Source organism: Pelodiscus sinensis, chromosome 1, assembly GCF_052426305.1.
Source record: "Pelodiscus sinensis isolate ZL-2025 chromosome 1, ASM5242630v1, whole genome shotgun sequence".
NCBI classification, from domain to species: domain Eukaryota; kingdom Metazoa; phylum Chordata; order Testudines; family Trionychidae; genus Pelodiscus; species Pelodiscus sinensis.
In genome coordinates, this window is record NC_143052.1 from 153639670 (window position 1) to 153662857 (window position 23188).

At 43.6% G+C, this 23188-nt stretch overlaps 3 protein-coding genes across 11 annotated transcripts in view; 2 read left to right on the plus strand and 1 right to left on the minus strand.

Moving 5' to 3' along the window:
• Positions 1 to 8095, plus strand: part of CCDC181 (coiled-coil domain containing 181) — a 25177-nt gene extending 17082 nt beyond the window's left edge. For all 3 annotated transcript variants that reach the window (XM_075906982.2, XM_006112213.5, XM_075906995.2), the window contains 2 exons: positions 2790 to 2944; positions 7651 to 8095. In XM_075906982.2, the coding sequence (XP_075763097.2) occupies positions 2790 to 2944; positions 7651 to 7813 (318 nt within the window). In that variant the 3' untranslated portion in view covers positions 7814 to 8095. The remainder of the gene's footprint in view (positions 1 to 2789; positions 2945 to 7650) is intronic.
• BLZF1 (basic leucine zipper nuclear factor 1) overlaps positions 1 to 22016 on the minus strand; it is a 25865-nt gene extending 3849 nt beyond the window's left edge. Inside the window, exons 1-8 of one of the 2 annotated variants that reach the window (XM_075907024.2) lie at positions 21894 to 22016; positions 21310 to 21377; positions 18534 to 18976; positions 17195 to 17394; positions 14925 to 15053; positions 14155 to 14374; positions 8495 to 12466; positions 567 to 699 (exon numbers count right to left, since the gene is read on the minus strand). In XM_075907024.2, the coding sequence (XP_075763139.2) occupies positions 12281 to 12466; positions 14155 to 14374; positions 14925 to 15053; positions 17195 to 17394; positions 18534 to 18976; positions 21310 to 21331 (1200 nt within the window). In that variant the 5' untranslated portion in view covers positions 21332 to 21377; positions 21894 to 22016 and the 3' untranslated portion in view covers positions 567 to 699; positions 8495 to 12280. Of the gene's footprint in view, positions 1 to 566; positions 700 to 8494; positions 12467 to 14154; positions 14375 to 14924; positions 15054 to 17194; positions 17395 to 18533; positions 18977 to 21309; positions 21378 to 21561; positions 21639 to 21893 lie in introns of those variants that run through there. The other variant, XM_075907031.2, reaches the window with a different exon arrangement.
• Positions 21713 to 23188, plus strand: part of NME7 (NME/NM23 family member 7) — a 174888-nt gene continuing 173412 nt past the window's right edge. For 2 of the 6 annotated variants that reach the window (XM_089772733.1, XM_089772749.1), the window contains exon 1: positions 21714 to 22157. In XM_089772733.1, the coding sequence (XP_089628859.1) occupies positions 21840 to 22157 (318 nt within the window). In that variant the 5' untranslated portion in view covers positions 21714 to 21839. Of the gene's footprint in view, positions 22158 to 23188 lie in introns of all 6 variants that reach the window. The other 4 variants (XM_075907002.2, XM_075907007.2, XM_089772739.1 and 1 more) reach the window with 3 other exon arrangements.

Below are 23188 nucleotides of genomic sequence, written 5' to 3' on the forward strand. Positions count from 1 at the left end.
CAGCCCTACTCTCTCAATATTCACTTGCCTACAGTTAATGGGCCATATGGCTGGAACAACTCATGTAGACAATCACACAAGGCTACACATCCACTGCCTTCACCACTGGAGGGCGTCCATTTATACCCCTACAAAACACCCCATCCACAGAACAGTGGCTCCTCCGCCCAGTATTCGCACGGCCCTCAAATGGTGGACCTACCCGCGCAACCTCTTGTTAGGCGTTCCATTCCACCAGCCTCAGCCTTCGGCCCAGATTACCACAGACGCCTCCCTCATCGACTGGGGTGCCCATATGAACGACATGCCTATGCAGGGCTGGTGGTCATCAGGAGAGACAGCTCTCCACATAAACTTTCTCAAGCTCAGGGCAGTCTTCAACACTTGCAGACACTTCTAGGACTACATGTATGGTTCAACTACCAGAATACTCAGTGACAATATCGCCACAATCTATTACATAAATCACCAGAGTGAGGCATGGTCTTGATCCCTCTGTGCAGAGGCAGTCTGCCTCTGGTATTGGTGTATTCACAACAAGTTCACTTTAATAGCAGCCTACTCACCTGGTGCCAATAATGCTGTTGCAGACTCTCTGAGCAGTCATTTTGCACCCGACCACGAGTGGGAAATCTGGACCAATATACTTGAACGTATCTTTTGTCGTTGGGGTTTCCCTCTAATAGACCTCTTTGCCACCTACAAGAATGTGAAATGCCAATATTACTGCTCCAGGGCAGACATCGGGTGGGGATCTCTACGGGACACCTTTCTCCTCAATTGGGGGGGGGGGGATCTCTCCTGTATGCATTTCCCCCCCGTTGTGCTTATACCCAGGATCCTCGGGGAAAATCAACATGGATGGAGCCAGGTTGATTCTCATAGCCCCCACTTGGGCAAGCTAGCCTTGGTTCCCCTTTCCCCACCGAATGTCTCTTTTGCCACCATACACCCTACCTGACTTGCTGACCTAGGACTGCGGCTCCCTCTTGCACCCACAGCCCCAGACCCTGCACCTAACTACCTGGTTCCTAGCTGGTTCTGTGCATCTGAGGATCTTTGCTCGGAGGAGGTCAAAGATGTTTTGATGCACAGCAGGAGGGACACTTCTCAAGCTACTTACCTCTCTAAATGGCTGAAATTCACTTCTTGGTGTTCTGCTAACCGGATCGACCCACATTAATCACCTCTGCACCAGAACCTTGAGTACATTCTTTCCTGAAGCAAACAGGTCTAGCCGTTGCTTCCTTGAAAGTACATCTCGCAGCAATTACCGCCTTCCAACACTCGATAGATGGCACTTTGGTGTTTGCCCACCCAACTAAGAAGAGATTTCTAAAGGGGTTGACAAACTTTAACCCACCTCACAGACCCTCACTTCCACCCTGGAACCTGGACCTAGTGTTGAACACTCCTACTCGACCACCCTTTGAACCCTTGGCCACTACGTCACTCCAGATGTTGACGCTGAAGGTGGTGGACTTGCTTGCTATAACATCTGTTTGCAGAGTCAGTGAGTTTGTGGCCCTGATGTCAGTACTGCTGTACACCACCTTCAACAAGGATAGTGTGGTATTACGACCTCACCCAGCCTTTATTCCCAAAGTCTGCTCCGAATTCCATATTAATGAGCCAATCATATGCCCTTTCTTTTATCCTAAGCCACACACCTCACCAAAGGAGGCGATCCTCCACAGTCTTGATGTGTGCAAGGTGCTCGCCTTCTATATTGATAGGACCCAATATTTGCATAAAACAGACTGTTTGATAGTCTCTCTCTCGCTGATTGATCCAAGGGCGAGCCCAGCATATCGCCAAGCTCATAGTTTCTTGCTTCACCACTTTATACTCCATCCACAATAGACCGCTCCCATCCCAACCAAAGGCTCATTCTACAAGTGCTGTGGCCATATCCACGGCCTTTCTACGGGGAGTTCCCCTTCATGACATTTGTTGGGCAGCCACATAGTCATCCAATGCTACGTTCATAAAGCACTATGCAATCGTGCAATGTTTGGTTGCACACTCCTCGTTGACCTCGGCAGTACTTTGAACTTCAAACAAACCTTGATTCCGGAGCCCACCATCCGGACATTTCTGAGTACTGCTACACAGTCACGTACAGTGGAGCACCCACGAGGACATCACTCGAAGAAGTTACTCACCTTGGTGCAATAACAATGGTTCTTCGAGAGGTGTGTCCCCGTGGTTGCTCCACTACCCGCCCTCCTCCCCGCTCCAGAGTCTTGGTTAGTAAATTTCTCGTTTCAGATATTGAGTGGGTGAGAGGAACTGGCGGGAGCTGGACTGCATGCATGAGGCAAAGGGTGTGAATGCTGTGAGATGCTGACCGCGTATGCCCGGTCCGGCTGTTAAAATTTTCTGATCTGCGGTGCCAGGATGGGCCCGACACCTACAGTAGAGCACTCACAGGAGCGCACACACATCTTGAAGAACCGTCGTTACTGCACCCAGGTGTATAACTTCCTCTTTCTGAAGTGTATCCATTCATATTTATTTACACGTGATAGCAAGCAATTTCCATGTGTTACAATGAAGCCTAAAACTCAAGACTTTGAACCTAGGCTTTGTGTCTCAAGTTCTCTAATAGGAGCAATAATACTATTAATAAAATATAATGCGATTCTGAGGCTAGATTCAGCATTGTTTATAAAGCGTGTTTTATAATCTGGGGTGGAAGGTGCCAGTGAAGTTCAAAGTAGTATTGATATATGAATTTTAAAGACAAACAGAATATTTATAATTATGTATGTGTACACTTTAAATAGCAGGAGAACAGAGATCCAGAGGAAGCTTTCAGGTTATGGCTTAAAAAAAAGCACCAAGAACAAATGAAAGAAAAACAAATGGAAATCCTTAGACGCCAGGAAGAGTGCCTGTACTTTCTTCCAAGAACAGAGGAACGTGACAGAGCCTTTAAACAGTAAGCCTATGGCTGTTATTTTCTAGGGAATTAAGAGTATCTGAACGTTGTCTCGTTCAGCAACTTAATACAATTGATTTTATAATGTAGTTTTATTTGTAAAGCATCTATTATAAAAGTTATATTGCAAAATGGAGGAAACATAAAGCAACGTATAGTGGGTAAGGAAAGAATAGAAGAGGAGGTTTTCAGCAGAAATTTGAAAACCAGCCTCCATTAATGCACTCACACATATGAGTGTATGTTGTTTCTAATATACGGTACAGCCTTACTCTTTCTGCCTCTGCACAATCTTCTTCCAAATTTCTGCTTTAAAACCTCTGAGTTTCTCTTACATTATTTAATGCACATTTTTGGGATAAGAACATAAGAATGGCCATACTGGGTCAGACCAAAGGTCCATCCAGCCCAGCACCCTGTCTGCTGACAGTGGCCAATGCCAGGTGTCCCAGAGAAAGTGAAGCGAACAGGTAATGATCAAGCGATCTCTCTCCTGCCATCCATCGCCATCCTCTGACAAACAGAAGCTAGGGACACCATTCCTTACGCATACTGGCTAATAGCCATTTATGGACTTAACATCCATGAATGTATCTAGTTCTCTTTTAAACCCTGTTATAGTCCTAGCCTTCACAACCTCCTCAGGCAAGGAGTTCCACAGATTGACTATGCGCTGTGTGAAGAACTTCTTTTTATTTGCTTTAAACCTGCTGCCCATTAGTTTCATTTGGTGGCCCCTAGTTCTTAAATTATGGGAACAAGTAAAAAACTATTCCTTATTCACTTTCTCCCCATCACTCATGATTTTTATATACCTCTATCATATCCCCCCTTAGTCTCCTCTTTTCCAAGCTGAAAAGTCCCAGTCTCTTTAATCTCTCCTCATATGGGACCCATTCCAAACCCCTAATCATTTTAGTTGCCCTTCTCTGAACCTTTTCTAATGCTAGTATATCTTTTTTGAGATGAGGAGACCACATCTGTATGCAGTATTCCAGATTTGGACGTACCATAGATTTATATAAGGGCAATAAGATATTCTCCGTCTTATTCTCTATCCCTTTTTTAATGATTCCTAACATCCTGTTTGATTTTTTGACTGCCCACAATGACTCCAAGATCTCTTTCCTGATTAGTTGTAGCTAAATTAGCCCCCATAATCATATATATAGTAGCCCAATGTCTGAGTCTGTAACGCTGAAATGCTGGCTGTTCCCTCTGGGCGGCGCTGTTGCCTGAAATGCTGGCTGTTCCCTCTGGGTGGCCTGTGCTGCATGGGGAGTGCGGAGCCCAAACAGCCGCTTGCGCCGAGGTGGCCCGGCTGAGCGGCACAGAAGTCAGCCGAGTGCCTGACGGGAGAGGAAGAGGGGCAGGGTGGTGACGTACATGGCCAGGGGGCGGGGCCTGGCTGTGAACGTCACCACCCCGCCCCCCTTCGCCTCCTGCCGTGGTACTCGGCTGACTTCTGCGCCGCTCAGCCATGCTGCTGCGGGGGAGCAAGTGTCCATTTGGGCTCCCCCGCGACGGCCCAGCTGAGCGGCGCAGAAGTCAGCCGAGCACCACAGCGGGAGGCGAAGGGGGGGCGGGGTGGTGACCATTTTGGCTCTGTGTTCCCCTGAGTGAGAGGCAGAAGGGGGAGGAGAAGAGAGAGAGGGAGAGAGGCAGGAGGCTGAGGAGAGCTGAAAGAGAGACACGGGAGGCAGGAGGAGGAGGAGGGAAAGGGAAGGAGAGAGAGAGACTGGAGGCTCAGGAGAGAAGACCAACGTGGAGGAGAGACCTGAAAATCTTGTCTTATGACGGGCTAATTGGCTAGTCCTATTATATGTATGCTTGGGATTATTTTTTTCAATGTGCATTACTTTACATGTATCCACATTAAATTACATTTGCCATTTTGTTGCCCAGTCATTTACTTTGGTGAGATCTTTTTGAAGTTCTTCACAGTATGCTTTGGTCTTATCTACCTTGAGCAGTTTAGTATTGTTTGCAGACTTTGCCACCTCGCTGTTTACCCCTTCCTCCAGATCATTTATGAATATGATTAATAGGATTGGTCCTAGGACTGACCCTTGGGGAACACCATTAGTTACCCCTCTCCATTCTGAAAATTTACCATTTATTCCTACCCTTTGTTTCCCGTCTTTTAACTAGTTCTCAGTCCATGAAAGGATCTTCCTTCTTATCCCATGACAACTTAATTTATGTAAGAACCTTTGGTGAGAGACCTTGTCAAAGGCTTTCTGGAAATCTAAGTACACTATATCTACTGGATCCCCCTTGTTCATGTTTGTTGACCCCTTCAAAGAACTTTAATAGATTAGTAAGACATGATTTCCCTTTACAAAAACCATGTTGACTTTTGCCCAACAAATTATGTTCTTCTATGCGTCTGACAATTTTATTCTTTACTATTGTTTCAACTAATTTGCCCGGTACTGATGTTAGATGTACCGGTCTGTAATTTCTGGGATCGCCTCTAGAGCCCTTTTTAAATATTGGTGTTACATTAGCTATCTTCCAGTCATTGGGTACAGAAGCTGATTTAAAGGATAGGTTACAAACCATAGTTAATAGTTCTGCAATTTCACATTTGAGTTCTTTCAGAACTCTTGGGTGAATGCCATATGGTCCCAGTGATTTGTTACTGTTAAGTTTATCAGTTAATTCCAAAACCTCCTCTAATGACACTTTCAGATTTGTCACCTACAAAGGACAGGTCAGGTTTGGAAATCTCCCTATCATCTTCATCCATGAAGACTGAAGCAAATAATTCATTTAGTTTCTCCTCTATGACTTTATCATCTTTAAGTGCTCCTTTTGTATCTCGATCCTCCGGGGTCCCACTAGTTGTTTAGCAGGCTTCCTGCTTCTGTTGTACTTAAAAAAACATTTTATTACCACCCTTTGGCTACGTCTAGACTGGCATGATTTTCCGCAAATGCTTTTAATGGAAAAGTTTTTCCGTTAAAAGCATTTGTGGAAAAGAGCGTCTAGATTGGCACGGACGCTTTTCTGCAAAGCACTTTTAGCAGAAAAGCGTCCGTGCCAATCTAGACGCGGTTTTGCGCAAGAAAGCCCCGATCGCCATTTTCGCCATCGGGGCTTTTTTGCGCATCACGGTTCTCAGCTGTCTACACTGGCCCTCTTGTGCAAAAGCATTTGCGCAAGAGGGCTTTTTCCTGAACGGCAGAGTCATTGTATTTGCGGAAGAACACTGACAATCTTACATTAGATCGTCAGTGTTCTTGCGCAAATTCAAAGCGGCCAGTGTAGACAGCTGGCAAGTTTTTCCACAAAAGCGTCTGCTTTTGCGGAAAAACTTGCCAGTCTAGATGCAGCCTTTGAGTTTTTGGCTAGCTGTTCATCAAACTCCTCTTAGGCTTTTCTTATTACATTTTTACACTTAATTTGACAGAGTTTATGCTCCTTTCTATTTACCTCACTAGGATTTGACTTCCACTTTTTAAAAGATGTCTTTTTATCTCTCACTGCTTCTTTTATATGGTTAAGCCATGCTGGCTCTTTTTTAGTTCTTCTATGTTTTTTAATTTGGGGTATACATTTAAGTTGGGCCTCTGTTATGGATGCTGTTTGTATGAAAAATAACAGTATAAAATAAGGTTGTTATATACTACATGCGTCCAGCTAAGGTGCACAATCCAGTGTTGAGTGATTTTCACTGACAAAAGAAAGTCCAATTAATGATTAAAACCTTAGCTCTGATGCTGGCTGAAAATTCCTTTACTATTTGTTTTTCTAAACCAGAAGGGAAATGGCATGAAATAACTTACTAATTTTACCTTTATAAAACCTGTGCAAAACAATTCGTTAGCACTCAAGGTGGAACTGGCTTGATGTCAGATGTGCTATCATTTGAACACAGAAATGGGGTCCTTCACATTTTTTACAGATGGTGAAAACTGAATCCTTTTTAAGCCTTGATTTTTTGGGGGGAGGGGCCTGGCAGTCTGAAGATCCATAGGTGTCTAGGGCTAACTGTGACTAGAGTCTGGTGAACTCACTTTCAGTTCCTCTGATCCTCGTTCCAACTAGGGATGTTAAAATCCTGTTAAATTGGCTAACTGATTAAAAGGCGATGAGCTGGGCTGGAACGTCCCCATTCCAGCGCAGCCAGATCAACCCCTGCCTGTGGCAGGCCAGGGCATCTCGGTCAGAGTAGCCCATGCTTCTAGGGCACCCTGTCCATTAAGGGTAAGGCTTACTGGTTAAACCTTCACATCCCTACTCCCAACCTCCTTGCATTCATCCAACTGAAGCTTTCAGCCAGTGCCCTCCCTAGCTCCCTTCCAACATCACCAACTCTTGCTAGTTTCCAGACTGTTGATTATGGAGCTGCACCTTGATAGGAAGTTGTATTGGGAACATAGGCTGTAGATCAGTTAAGGTTTCTGGAAAAGAGACTATATTTGCTTCAGGGAAATGTCCTACTCTTCCTTCTCACTGCTGACCCTCTTGTAGATCTATCCCACTAGTTTCACTCCATGTATTTGTACCCTAGAAAACAATTAATTCCTGGATGTAGCCTGCTTGCTAAGTGATGGAGGGGCTTTAATTAACTAATTAGATTGTCAGGTAAGAGAACAGTTGTTTGCTTTGAGTACAACCAAAAGTGATGACTGGTGATTAAAGAAAGTGTTTTTCACCTCTCACCATCAGTGCTTCTAAAGTTGGTTGTTTCTCCACAGATGGCTAAAAAGAAAGAGAGAGGAAAAGCGAGCAGAGGAACTGGCTGCCAAAGAGAGATCGAGGCAACTTAGGCTAGAAGCCAGAAGAGCAAAACAAATCCAGAATATCCTCTGCACCATTTCTGAACCTAAATCCTTCCGCTTCACCGACCATTACAGCTGAAGGTTTGATGCATCTCAAATAATAGTGTCAGCTGCCATACTTTATATGGCTTGAGCTGCAGCTCTTTACAGTTGCTGCCTTTTTGTGGTATTTTAAAATCTTTAAATAATGGTTTAAATTTTTCTCATAACTGACAGTATGTTTAATATTTACCTTTTATTTATGTATTTATTTATTTATTTATAATTTGAAATGACAAAACCTGATTCTGTTGTGTGTATGACTTAGTGCTGCTCAGTCCCACTGAGCCAAAGTGAAAATAAATGTCCATATAACTGGCAAGTTTAAATCCCTTTTTTGAGGGGGGGAAAGAAAACCCTAATGTTGACCAAAGTCTAAAGTAGATTTTCCAGAGTGCACATTTACTTTTCCTCATTTCCTTTAACTGTTTGCAGATGCTTTGATTTAGTTGTGTTTAGCATATGCATTCAGGGGCCTGTGTAATGTATATTTATCTTTGAAGATGCTGTAGTGGACAAAGTGACATCTCACAGAAGGCTCACTATTTCATTCTTTCATTTCTGGGCTGACTACTTTCTGAGCTGAGTATAGGGTTGCCAGATGGTTTAACCGAAAATACCGAACCTCTCCTCCCCTCCAAAATAAAACCCAGGGAAAACATTTTGTTGGAAAAAAAAAGGGTGGGGGGAGGAGACTAAAGTTGTTGAGCAAAGTCCCTACCTGCTCCAGGCCAGACAGCTCCCTTGCAGAACCAGGTAAGCGGCGTGTGTGGGGGAAGGGACTGGGCCTGTTTGCTCTCTCTCTCTCTCTCTCTCTGTGGAATAGTGATAGAAATGTAGCCGTGTTAGTTTGTTCTCTCTCTCTCTGTGTGTGTGTTCGGTCGGACGGACGGACAGTCTGGTATTTTTGCCCCCTGGCCGGGGAAAAAAAAATCAGAAAATACCAGACATTAAGTGTCCGGTATTTTTTAATTTAATTTTATTTTTTTTACCAGACCGGAGCTGAAAATACCGGACTCTCCAGGTCAATAGTGGACACCTGGCAACCCTAGCTCAGTGAGGTGTTCAAAGTGCAAAATGTTTAAAGTGCAAAATGGTTCATATTTACACTAACAGTTGCAGCTGGTTCCCTGCCCACACCTGCAGGGAGCACATAAGCATTCATGCTCACATGTGATACTGGCATTGTACTACTTCAGTCTAGTCTACACTATACTATTAACTGGCTGACTCTAAACATGGTGGCTATGTCTAGACTGGCATGATTTTCTGCAAATGCTTTTAATGGAAAAGTTTTTCCGTTAAAAGCATTTGTGGAAAAGAGTGTCTAGATTGGCACGGACGCTTTTCTGCAAAGCACTTTTAGTGGAAAGCGTCCGTGCCAATCTAGATGCGGTTTTGCGCAAGAAAGCCCCGATCACCATTTTCGCGATTGGAGCTTTTTTGCGCAAAACAATACTGCGTTGTCTACACTGGCCCTCTTGTGCAAAAGCATTTGCGCAAGAGGGCTTTTGCCCAAACAGGAGCAGCATAGTATTTCTGCAAGAACACTGACAATCTTACATGAGATCGTTAGTGTTCTTGCAGAAATTCAAGCGGCCAGTGTAGACAGCTGGCAAGTTTTTCCGCAAAAGCAGGTGCTTTTGCGGAAAAACTTGCCAGTCTAGACGCAGCCGGTGTGTATTGGTACCCAATATAACTAAATCTTACTAACAGCGTATGCCTTTGTAACTTGTTTCACTGATCTTTCAGCCACCAAGAGTGCAGCTGAGTGCTCTTACTGAGGCATTATGGGATAATAATCTAGATTTCCAAAAATGCACTGCAAGTATAGCAAGGAAGTGTGGTAGGTTTCAGACAGTTGTGTTGGAAAAGACCTGCTTAGTAGATGTAGCTGAACTGTATGTTAAAGTCCCATCAGTTTCAAGTTAGTTTTAAAAACAATCCAAACCACAACCCCATTATTGTTAAAACCTTTAGGTATCTGTTGTAGTACAGAAAAAATCCTGAAGTGCAACTTAGCTAGTGTAGCAAACTAAGGATACATCTAGCTTGCAGAGTATGATTTGCGTAGCTTTTTCCCCAAAAAAAGCTATAGTGTAGACCTAAACTATGACTTAGTGGGAGTTCTTATTCCATTGAAAAATAATATTAGGCTTATCATATTCCTGCTTAAAATGTGAGGCTTCAAAGTATAAATGACATGCAGCTTTATAATTGTTTAAGTGGTAGGGGAAGAGTTATTCTAACATCTTGTTTAATAATGGTAAAAAAATGCCATCATTGACTGTTTTACTTTCACAAAAATAACTGAGATGGCTGCAGCCCATTCATTCTTCTGTCTACTTTACTGTCTCTGACAATGACAAATTTGGACTTGAGGAGATGGTGGAAAGAATTGAGGCAGTCTGCATGCTAGGCTTCTTCTTGGGTGCAAGAGGAGAACAGGGCACAAGAACATTCCAATGGGCACTTCTATTAGATGGTTCTGCTTTCCGAACTGCACCACTGGCACATCATAAAAGCATGACTGTGCGGAAGTGATCTTGAACTCTGCTTACAGGTAATCAGCTTACTTATTTCCCAGTGTAATATGCTGACAAATCTGTGGATTTAACATGTTTGTTTTCTTAGACTGCAAAGCCTGATGAGGAATCTGTTCCTATGAGGTACACCATAGCACAAAAACTAATACCCATCAGCTTCAGGGAATAGCAGAGTTAGTCTATAAAGTGCTACCAGACCATTTATTGTTTAAGTTTATCCTGTACAAACTAACAAACTCTGGTCATCTGAAGAATTGGGCTGTGCTCACGAAAACTCATGATACCATCTACATGTTTTGTTAAAACCATTTAATATATGAAGATATACCTATCTCATAGAACTGGAAGGGACCTTGAGAGGTCATTGAGTCCAGTCCACTGCCCTCATGGCAGGACCAAGTACCATTTGTTGTTTTTTTAAGTTTAATATCCATCAGTTAGCTTTCTTGTAACTCGGATGGAGTTCAATCTTGTATTTCTTGGATTCTGCAAAGAACGCATGGAATTCAAGATTGTCAAGTGTACAAATGCCCAATCTTCATTTGTGATAAAAGTAGAGAATGTTTATTGTAACATTAATTGTACAGGCCAAAACATGACCAAGTGTAGCAGTCAAAAACTTATACCTTTTATACCCTGTATACAGTACTAGATTTACCAAACAAAAGTGTTACAGCAACTGGTTTAGAGACCTTTTCCTTAATTACATGCCAAGGCTATGTATACTGTGCTTGTTGGGGGATGGAGGATAATGAAGTGCTGCAAGGCATCAGCATGATTGTTATGAATAGGACTTTTGTTCAAAAAGATTTTATAAGCTCCCTAATAACAGATGGAAGACTCATATCCTGTCTACGTGCAAATAAGCAAGAAGAGAACTCTGCAACCTGTCTTCTCAGACTGTTTGGCAGACTAGTTACAAGTACATTCTTTGAACTTTGTCTCATTAACCTAATAAAGCAAATGAGTAAAAATATAGTATTTTGTGTCTGCCTATACATACCAAGTATTTGATGATGCTGGCCCCTCCTGTGAGCATAATACCAGTTAAAGTTTCATTTGTAATAACCTGCTGCTAAGTCTAGGGTAAGCTTCCGTTTTTTAAACTAACCACTAGCGGAGGTATATCTATCTTTGCTGAGTATCAGCTATGCAGCAACTTGGTTCCACAAGTTAAAATGCTTCCATTCACTTGTTTCAACAACATGTACACACAAAAATAACTTCAGTGTGTGCACACAGCTTCCAGAATCCATTCTGCACCAACTCATACTTAATGCCTTTCAGTTTCATTAAAGTTTCTTCTTGAGGCTTCTCTGCTAGAGAAGGGTAAAGGAAGAATTCTGAACAGGGCCTTGCCATCCCCTTCTGCACTTGTAAGGACCCATACTGTTAATTGCACCAGATCTTGTAACGTACTAGGATTATAAAAATCTGATCATAGCACCACAGCAAATTGAGTAACACTATAAATGAATAGCATGGAACTGACTGTGTATTCCAATGCCCCTTTAAATGAAAATACTTATCTCAATGTTTCTCCCAGTATCATTTATCTCAGCTCCTTTTAAAGTAAGCACTATTCAGAGATTAAGCACTTGTCTATATTCTTAAATAGTTTCATGCTTTTGTCTTCCCCTGAGCAGAAATCCATTAAAGATTTCATAATATAATTACAAATCCTGCATATATAAGGGGCTATTTACACTATAAATTGTACTATCATTAACATCCTGGACTTGCATTTGTAGATTTAAGCGTTAACCATGGTCCCACAACAAGGTCACTAAGTATGGAAGTTATAGGAAGTAAAAAGTACATTGGTGCCAGCATAGCCCCCTTATCCCTGGAAGATAAAAGCAAAGAGGGAAATCAGAATGGATAAATGACTAGTGTCTCTTAAGGAAAAGTTGTTATATCCACAGACAGCCTGAATTTATTTTGTTTTTAGCACAGTGATTTTAAAGAGCTATCAGTTCTCCCTGGCAATGATTGCAGCAATTGAAAGTTATATTTTCATATCTGGTATATGGGTGAAACCGACCGATGTTCTTCTTTGTGGAAAGAAAAGAGGGTGAGGAAGGCTCAGAAAAGGAAACTTCTGGTGACGCTTCATTACTGGCAGTTGGATCCAACACTCGCAAGACCTAAAACAAAATTTTAAAACCACGCATGAATTGGATGGTTAATCTAAGATACTTTATCCCTGACTAACTTACATAAAGCAGCTGATGGCTGCTGTTCAGGTGAATGGTACAATTTATCAGTCTTCATATCTTGGTCAGTATTTATCTTGAATTGTAATTCTTAACATTTAATGATTTCACATTGCAGAGAAGAGAGTCACAAATTTGGAATTGCTTAAATCAGAACTAAGGCAATTTTTCAAGAATACAATCACATTCATTGCAAAAAGGGAAGACTAGAGTTGAGTGAACTTTGGTCTAATTAAAGGTATTTTCAAAAATGCTTGAGTCCAACAATGTGCCACAACTACATACAATGCTTTGTGTCTTCAGTTGCTTGATAAGTATACTGATAGCCAACCAGTACACACCCAGAGATGGCTCACGTCTATTAGGAAAGCATGTTTTAAAATACTTTTTTTGGGAAGTGTTATGCATAGGATCCTCCTCCTATGGAAAAAGATCATACTCCAACGATAACAAAACACAAAGGGAAATGTTACTTTCTCCCCTACTTTTATTTTTAATCTTCCCCAATATTTTTCCATCTGTATTAAACTTTATATTTTAGGTGTGGGTTCTTACTTTGAACATAGTACCGATTTTGACTCCTGCCCCACCTCCCTCCTTACCCCTCTCAGTTCTCAAGGTAAGACCAGGTTAGTTCCCTAGCCTACAATTAAACACTGCGCCAATCATTTCAGCAATTTGACAGCTACATGTGAAGGGGAAACAATACTTTCCATTTTAAGTCTTCCTGTTTGTTATTCCAGCCCAACTACACATAGTCTCTAGATAACTTGCTCATTTACATAGTCACTACAACTGAGCATTTAAATCCTTGTTTCAGACTTACTGTTCTAATCTCCTTGCACCAAATATAAAACCATTTATTTTGAAATTGAATTCCCAGTCCTCAGGTATGCGCCAGTATCAAAGCTGGCAAGGACAGTCTTAAACCCAGTTTATACATTAGATTTCTCTTAGACTTTGGCTAACCTGAAGAAGGCAAAGAACAGAATTTTCTATAGGTGATCACCATGCACATCTAAATTAGTGGTACAGAGATTAGATGCTACAGTAAAGGGTGCTACTGAAAAACGATACAAGTTGGACCTCCCTGGTCTGCCAGCCTCGGGACTGGACCACTCCTGAATGAGGGAATTTGCCTGACCAAGGGATACCAATTCCATCCCTCTGCTGACAAATTCTGGGGTCTAGCAGAAGAAGGCTCCACAGGCCCTTGGGCTGCCAAAGCCACTAGGGGCAGCAGCCGCCAGGGTGGAGGGGCTTTGCTGCCCAGGGGAGTTACCCAGGCTGCTGTGCTCCTAGTGCTCTTTGGGCCAACAACACCTGTGGCCTTGCCAGATCACGGATGTTGCTGGACCAGAGAGTCCTAGATGAGAGGTTCAACCTCTATAATGGTGTTATACTTGCTGGTGCTCTGGGGAAAGTGTAGAGAAGGGACAATTTTTCCAGCTTAAGTATTTGCTTAAAAAAACCCAATGTATTGCTTCTGCACTCTGCTCTCAGTAGATTGTAATCAATTTTCATTCACCAGAAAATTTCTGGAAGTGAACTGGAAGCTTCACCCACACCCATGCAGTGCTGAAAGGGGCACAAATTGAGTGCTACAGTAAGGGTTTTACCATTTCAGCCATTTTCTCAGCAGGAGTGTTGCAGAACTCTGTTGATGGGGGAGTCTTTTTTGGAGTGTTAGTGCCAACATTTCCAAGAAGGTGGGATTTCACTGCTTTAGCCAGCTTATGGTTCACTGCTGCTAGCTCTGCTGTACTGTGAGGTTGAGCACTAGGATAATAAGTCTGCTGCCTCCCCCACTGTAGTGAAACCAGCAGCTCTTCTAACAATCTGTTCAAGAAAAAATTGAATTGTTGTATTAATGATGAGTAAATCATGACACAAATATAATAGGCATGGTGCTGTACAAAAAGGCCATCTTGTCCTAAGGAACTTACAATCTAACTAACAAAAAATAAACAGAAGGAAACAAACAAATAAGTAAATATTTAAACAAGATTAGGACATATGGCCATTCACCAAACACTAGCATGGTAATAAACTGCAAATCCTGAGGAGCCCATCATAATGAGGGTTTGGTGGCAAGCGGTGGACTAAGTCAGGAAGACTGAGGTCCCCATACATTATCTTTTGCTGAATGATTGATCTCAGTCTTCACACAGGGCTAACAATTCTTAATGGGTATTACTCCCTCAATCTTTCTGCTGAAAGACTGCCAACAAGAGGGTTCCATGCATAGCAATCACATGTTTATTCCTAGTAGACAAGTATTTATAGTGTTGAGAATTGATTCTAGGCCAGAAGACTACCAGAATGGAGGGCCCTGTAATAGATGCACAGAGTAACAGGGGAAAAAAACGTGTGTAAAGAGTAATCATACTTCTGTGTATCGATCATTTCTTGACGGAACTGGTCACGTTCACTTAACATATCCTGAATTGCACTTTGTGCATCCCTGGTTTGGCGCTGAAGAGTTGCTCTGGCATTGGTTAGTTCATCAGCCATGACTCTGCAAAGGAGGAAATCTCTAATAAATCAGCTACTTTTAAACAAGCAATTTAGAATTCTGTTTGTTCTGTTGTGGACATGGTTTTAACATATCAAGCATTTCAAGGATTAACAGAAGTCAAAACCGGTGTTTGCCTGTTTTTTTAAATTGAGGAATAGTAAATGTCTTGTAATCAGGCTGCCTTTTCAGGTTTGTAGGGGAAGCCACATGACCCAACAGACGATATGAGCAAAGTTATAAAGACCAAACCAACGCAAGTATCAGGAGTTTTTTGGAGGAAGTGGGTTTTACCTATGAAAGCTTATGCCTCAATAAATGTTAGTTGTTAAGATGCCATAGGACTCCTTATTTTTATAAATTCACTTATTTTTGGTTGACTATGCATTTGATTGTTGCATGAAGACGGTATTTCAAGGAGCTGAAACTTCATTTTATCAGAGTTTGCTACAGATTGAATAAATATAATCCAGTAATAGGGATCCTTGTGTGCAGACTGTTTTCCAATTTCGATTTGTTTGGCACAAACCTTGGGTCTCTTACCCGTGTCTACTACAATTTATCCAGATTCACAGTAACACTGTTTAAACTCAAAACCGCAAGCCACCCAATATCAAGTTGATTAAAAAAAAAAACCCACAGGAGTCTCTATTAAAATTATAAAAAGTGCTAGGGGACAAGTTAATGCAGTCAAATGTCATAAGTAACAGCACTGGAGAATAAAGTTTTTTAGAAAGAAGGTAAACAAGGAGTAGGGACTATATAACAGGAATGTAAAATCCCATTTCAAATGTTAACCGGTTAAACTATATTTAACTATGCAGTAAGGGTGTTAAGAGGCAGGTAATTTGGTACAATTTATAATGACTACACTATTAGTCGATAAGGGAAGGTACTCAGAAGGAGCTAACCCTGCTGTGGCTCTGCACTTTAAATGCTGTAAGAGCTAGGTGTATAGGCAGCCCAGCTCCTATTTACATTTAAACTGCAGAGCCACACCAAGGGTAGCTCTTGGACCTGGCACAGGCCAGGACTGAGCTCCTGCGGGGAGCTGGGTCACCTGTGGACAGGGGCTCTTGCCAGAGCAGCCTCTGTTTGTGGCAAGCCCAGGAAGGAGAGCAAGTGGCACTGTGGAGATGGTGCTGAAGGAACTGGCTTTTAAGCTGGCTCCTCCTGGCACCTGCTCCAGCTTCTCCTTCCCTTGTTGCTTCTGATAAGAGGTAGCTAGGGTGAGTGTGTGAGAAATGCAAGCAGTCAGCTCAACTGACTGGTAAGTCTAGGCTTTTAAACAACTACTCTTTTACATCTCTACTGTGCAGCAGGCCCAGCTGGAATGGAACACCCCACCAGTCAAGCAGTTACCTCATTAAGCATGTCGATAAAGCAATGCCTACCAGTTACCCATTTACATCTCTACTAGATAGGCTGCTCCACCAGTGTGCCTCAAGCATGGCCTATGGAAGTAAGTCAAAGGGGGCTAACAAGTGAATTCAGTCTCATGCTTATGTACTTGCCTCTCTCCTGAGACTAAAAGCTGTGGTTAGATGATCTAGACATGAATCTTTTAGAAACAAATTAATAGCCAGCAGATATCTGCAAATGTGCAGAGTTCTAGATACAAAATTTGTATCAGCAGCAACATGTGTAAAAAATGAACCACAGCTATCTGCATCCACATCTGCAGATGCAGGAATAGCCATGGATTTGAAGGGCTAATAGTTACTAATACTGCCAACTACCATTTTAGAGGAAAAAGGCTGGCCTCTCTAATCCCTCACACAGCTGATTCCATTGGAAATTTTCCTTCAAAGTAGGAGATACAACATGCACATATACACATCTCAAAATATCACCCACAAAAGCTCATGATGCTATATATATTTTTGTTAGTCTCTAAGGTGACACAGGACTACTCATTTTTCAGTAATTATTCAAAACTGTATGAATAGTGACTGGAAACTGAAAGCAGAGCTATGGTAGTTCAAGTTTTCTTAGCTCTCAAGGTAGATTTATAGTTCAGAGAAGGGATTCCTATGGCTGTTGTAACAGTTCCCTTGCATATATTTATTTCAAAAGGGTATTTTGTTATAATTTACCAGGGGAGTCCTCAGACAATAGTGATACAGACTACTGTAAAACCATACCTGCTTGCCAGAAATTTGCTGCGCCACACATCACACTGTATAGACATGCGCTCTAACTGTTCAGACAGCTGACACACATTCCGGCCTAAGGCCTCATTTTCTAGGATCAACTGATTTTTCTCACGAGCCATGCGTTCAAAGTGATATTGCAGATCATCCCCAACAGAAGCAATAAGTAACTTCTTCAGCTCTCGATTCACCTAGAATAGGCCAAGAATAGAACAGCTAGTGTAACAGTAATGTTACTAATGACAGCGTCTTTCTAAAAGGCACGCAATTAGCTAACAAAGATTCAGACTGATTTCCCAGTACATCAGGCCTTTTTATAGAAATAGAAAACAGTTCAAGAACTACAACCAGGGCAGATGTGTCCTTTTGGGAATTTGAAAGGTAAAATGTTTTAAGCCTCATGATTACTAAGGTGTTCAAGACATGCAACTATATCCTGTAACTGTAGTTGCTTAAATAAGCCTGTATAACGGATGTCTGAAAGAATAAGCATATTTATCTACTGAAAAGTGAACATAAGCAAGCATGCAAGATTAATTTACAGAGGGAGTAATCATTTAGATAGGACATACTCTTCTGTGTCATGGCATAACCCAACTATTAACTAAAAGGGATTATGAAGAAACTTGTCTTATGGGTAATTTATCTGATAGTTGTCCAATATGGGGTTTCTTTAGTCTTCTGAAGCATTTGGTAGATGCATCAGGACATTGTCTTAGAAAAGATACTAGACTAGATACACCACTGGTATTCTATGTATAGCAATTTGTGTTCAGTAGGAAAAAAGAATTGGAACTTGCTTTTATAGTGTTGCCCTCTAAGAATACATTATACAGTGCACCAGGTCAATTTCCCCCTCCCCCCATTTGCATGTTCCCACTGTTTTTGTTTGTGATGTCAAAAAGACTCCCTTTGTGATTATATTTTTAAAATGTTTAAAATAGTTTATAATGTTTCTGCTGTCATAACAGAGCAGAAATAAAACGTAGTTGGTTTTAGTAAGAACAATAATTGGAAGCTAAAACTAGACAGATTCAGAAAAAAGGTAAATATTTTAAGTGAGTGTAACTAACCAGTGGAACAGTTTACATAGGGAAGTGATGGATTCTTCATCATCTGAAGTCTTTAAAGCAAGACTAGAGATCTTTCTTTGATCAAGATATATTATATAGCTCAAACAGAAGTTATGGATTTGACACAGAGATTATTTGGCAAACTTCTTTGGCCTGTTTTATGCAGAAGGCCAGACTATCCCATCATCCCCTCAACCTTCCCAAACAAAATAAAACTATGAATCTATTGTCACAAAAAACATTCCTCAATGTCTTACCTCTGTCTGTACATGCAGCTGGTTGGAAAGACCTTCTTTGTCCTGTAACAATCTCCTTTCTGAATTCTTGAGCTTTTCTACTGCATTTTTTAGCTCAAAAAATTCTTTATTGGATTCTGTAACTCCACCTGACTTGCTGAAGTCCTCTCCTTTATGGTGTCCCAGAGATTTAGCCACTTTAGCATTTTTGGTAGGAACAACATGAGTTATAGCAGCTTTGGGAACTAGTATTCGCACAGCTTCAATCTCAACTGACTTATTATTGTGTATTTTCCCTAGTTGGAGAACTCCAGGACTCAGGGAAGAGATAGCTTTCCTGTGTGGACTGTGACGGGCGTGACGGTTTGTAGTGTGGACTTCAGCAATTACTTCCACAGTTTTAGCTGGCTGCTCAGTTTCCATGCCATCTCCAGGTCCACGGATTGGTGATGAGGCATAGTTGGCTAATTTGGAGACATGGGGAAGATAATATATTATCTTAATTTTTTTATGCCATTGGAAATTGCATACATGTAAAGAGCATGGCAACAACCCTGGAAGGACTTTGGATTTACAGTGAATCTGCAAAGCAGTGCATTAGGACTCAAAAGGGAAAGAGCGCACCAACTCAAATAAGCATGTTTGTGAATCAGTAAAGTCAGCAATACAAAACCTAATAACTTGTCTGATCAGGAGGGCCCCCCCCTTTTTAAAGTTTTACTTATATTTACATGCTCATTGCACACACAAGACTATAAAAATGTCAACAGCAGCCCTTTTGCAGGACATCTATATGAACTGTGAATCTTGACTTCAAAGCCAAGAGAATGTCACTTTTTCACTGCTGAAAAGTATTAGGCCAGGTCTACATTTAAGGCATGTCTACACTGGGGAGTTATTTTGAAATATCCCTCTTTATTTTGAAACAAGGTGAGAGTTCATTCTACCAAGCCTGTTATTTTGAAATAATGGGCTTGTTATTTTGAAATAACTCCTCCTTGTGAAGAGGAATAAGATTATTTTGAAATAGTTATTTTGAAGTAACTTTTTTTTTAAATAACCTGGTAGTATAGACATAGCCACAAGGAGAAATTCAACCTAAGATACACAACTCCACCTATGTGAATAATGTAGCTGGAGTTAAAATACAATAGATCGAATTTCTGTGGGAAACATTTTAAAATAATAAAATCCTTAAGGATCTAGAGTATTCCCAGTAAACCATGTCCATTAAGGAGCAAAAGAGATTGATTTCTTAGCATTGTTGCCCCATAAGTAATTCCAAAGATCATATGCATTTTGCTTTGCCTCACTACTCCCGTGTGACGTAAGGACAGAGTGAGAATCCTTCATTTTCAATTTCCTAGTTTTTGCAGTTAGGTACATGGCCTGCAAAATGCGAGCACAAAAATGTACTTTTGCAGGTCTGTTTGCAGAAGGGGAGAGGGAGGGGGAGTGTCTTAATGCAGGTTGTACTCAGGTTGTTAAATTTAGATTAATTAATCGAATAGTTGATGGGATTTTCATCAACTATTTGATTAGTCTATAAGGGTGCCTCTACCTTTGAACTGTACCAAGAGCCTTGTTGGGTTCTTGCTATAATTCAAAAGCAGAAGTCAGCAGGGAGCGTGGGGCCAGCGGGGGAAGTCCTCCCCCCTCCAGCAGGGCTCTCATACATTTCAAAATCAGAATCGCAGCAGAAGCAGCATGAGCGGAGACTGCTTTAGCCCTCACTTGCGCTGTTTCCCGTTGTGCCTCTACCTCCCCGCCCCCCAGCACTGGCTCCTACTCCAGTCCCAACCCCCCCGCCTTGCTGCCTCTCTCTGATAGAGCTTATGCTTATCAGATAGTTGACTAGTCAATTACAGCCCTAGGCTGTATCTCCCTAAATGGGGACTCTCTGGTCCAACAGAACCATGGATGTACCTGGACCACAGAGCACAGGAACAGGGCAGTCTGGCAGCAAGCAAGGAACATAGTGCAAGGGGTGCAGCGACTCAACTGCAAGCCCTGTGTTAGGGGTGGGGACAAGGTGAGCAGTGCAGCACAGAGCTCCAGATTGGCAGCAGCACTAGATTTTTGGCCCCACCAGCAGCAAGGGAGCTCTGGCTTTGATCCCCCAGCCCTGGTTTGGAGTTCCAGCTCCTATTGAAGAGCCAGGTGGCTGTGCCAGCTCTGGTGGCAGCTAGGGAGCTCTGGCCCTGGCCCCAGCTGCGGTGCTCCGGTGATTGTGCTCCAGTCCTGGCAGCAGGGAGGTGGGCAGCAGCTAGAGAGCCCCAAGGGGCGGGAGCACAGCAGGGGCCAGGCTGGAGTCTTGGCCTGTGCTGCCCCTGGGCTATGAAGAGAGGAACCTCCCCTCATTTGTACAGGTCAGGTCCCAAAGTTACTGGACCAAGGAGGTCCAACCTGTACTTAATTCATTATTCTATGTAATAAAAACAAGGGAGCCAAGTAAATGCTAGACATCTATCTGGTAGGAACTAGATGAAGACCATCATCTCAAGCCATGAAAGAGTAGTAACTTTTAATCAGCTACACCAGACTAACACGGCTACATCTCTATAACTTTTAATTGTTACTGTTCTAGTTTGATCTGAACTAGATTCAAAGGCAAAAGAAAACTTATTGGGTGGAAGTTGTATCTCTGCAACAATAAACCCCCCCACAATTCTCCCCTCCCCCCCGGAACTATTCCATTACATCTAGCATACACTGCTGCTCTGCACCTTAACACCTCCAAAGTGAATACAGAATTGCCAGCATGCACATCGTTTTGAGTAAAGGAAAAACAACTCACCTCTCTTCTCGAGAGATGTCATGTTTCCTTTGACTGATGGAGCTCTAAGGGAGAGTCAATGACCACGTCTAAAAAAGGGAAAACGTTCAGGGAGAAGCAATGAGGAGTTCTCCGCCTGCTAACTTTGCCAATATTTTTTCTGAACTCTCTGTTCTGTCCCCACGGCGCAGTGCGCGCAGGGGCAGGGCCGGAGGCGCGTGGGGGTGCCCGGGAAGGGCCTGGCACATTTCGGGAGCTGTCACTCTGACTCACCCCCGCAGCCGCAGGCGGAGGCTTCGCTCTGTCAAGGGGAGTTTGTTTCTTTGGAAGAACCCAGCGCGCGCCTGCGCCGAGCACGAGCCCCGGCCAAGGCTCCCTCCTCCGGGGGGGGGGGGGGTGGCCGGTAACTGCGCCCGCCCTACCCCGGAGCGGAGCCCGCGGCGCTGCGGGGGGGGGGGGGGGCGAGTCTCGAGCCCCCCGCGCTGGGGGCGGAAGGGGAGAGACCGGCCGCACACGCAGAGCCCCGGCGTTGCCCAGCAACCGCTGGGACGATGCGAACCCGCAGAGCGACCGGCCCTGCCCGCGAGGGGGCGCGACACACTCACCGAGCTGCCACGCGCCGGGTCTACCCGCTCGTCGCCCCCCGACCTACGCTCGCTCGCTCGCTCGCTCCCTTCCTTTCCCTCCCCCCCTCCCCACCCTCGCTTGCACACTTCCGCCGCCGCCGCCTCTACCGCTTCCGGGTTACGCGCGCGCGCACGCGAAGGGGTGGGGCTTCGGTTGCCTGGAAGCGGCTTGTGTGGAGGCGGCGTCTGGCGAAGCGGACGCTGCGGCTGCTCCGGAGGTTGGGGGCGCAGGACGGTACCATGGTGAGTGTGGGGAGGAGCAGGGCCCGCGGGCGGGCGGGTCGATTCGGCCCGGGCGCCCTATCCCCGTGGGGCGGGGAGCTCCCTGGCACGGCTGGGCGGGGCCTCTGCCCTGGGGAGCCGCCGGGCTCCAGGGAACGGTTGGCCGAGGGGGGAGGCGCTGCGGCTGCCGCTGCGGTCCTGACGCGAGGCGCTGCCCGAGCCCAGGACACGCGCCGGTGGGAGACCGCTCGTGCGTCGGGTTGCCTCTTGGACGCTTCTCCAGCGCCCTCCTGCAAGGCAGAAGAGTGTGTGTGGGGGGAAAGTTAGTACTTGTCCTGCACCAATTGCCAGCCCCCGGGGCAGCTGCCCTAGAGCCAGCCTGCTGCCTGCACGGCAAGGGAGTCACCCTGCTCCAGCCCTTTCGACAGCAGAGCTGGCGCTGTTGTGACCGCTATGGCGCTTGCTCTTTGGGTGACACTGGTGTTCCCCGTGTTGACAAAGCTTTTGAGGCCCAATTGTAGCCTGTGGAATGCATCATGTGGGGTGTACGACAACATGAAGAAAAGGAAAGCAAGCAGTAATGTGGCTTTCATGGGCCACTTTAATCCTGGTGCATCTCCACTGAGATCTGCTATTTCTGTTGCTAATGATGGATTGGATAGGTTACAAGGCCAGGAGGGAGCATTGTCATAATCTAGTCAGACCTTCTGTGTATCTTGCTCCTTGACCTTAGACAAACTGCTTTCGTTTCTCTGTGACTTAGTTTCTCCATTGGTCTTGCTTATCTCCCACATTTGTTGTGAGGTTTACTCTATTAATGGGTATAAATTATGTTCAAACTGTCCAATAAATGGTTCTAGGAAATTGCAAAGTATTATTGGGTGTCTAACTGGATAAGTTTATTGGCATTGTGAGCAGACCTTTTATTAATGCTTAATAGGAGGTGTTAATGCAGGGCTGACTTTAAGCACAAGTAATTGGAGTTCTGTATAGATTAGAAACTCAAGAAACAGTGCAAACTTCTGCACCACCACCCTCCTCTTCCCCCCAGC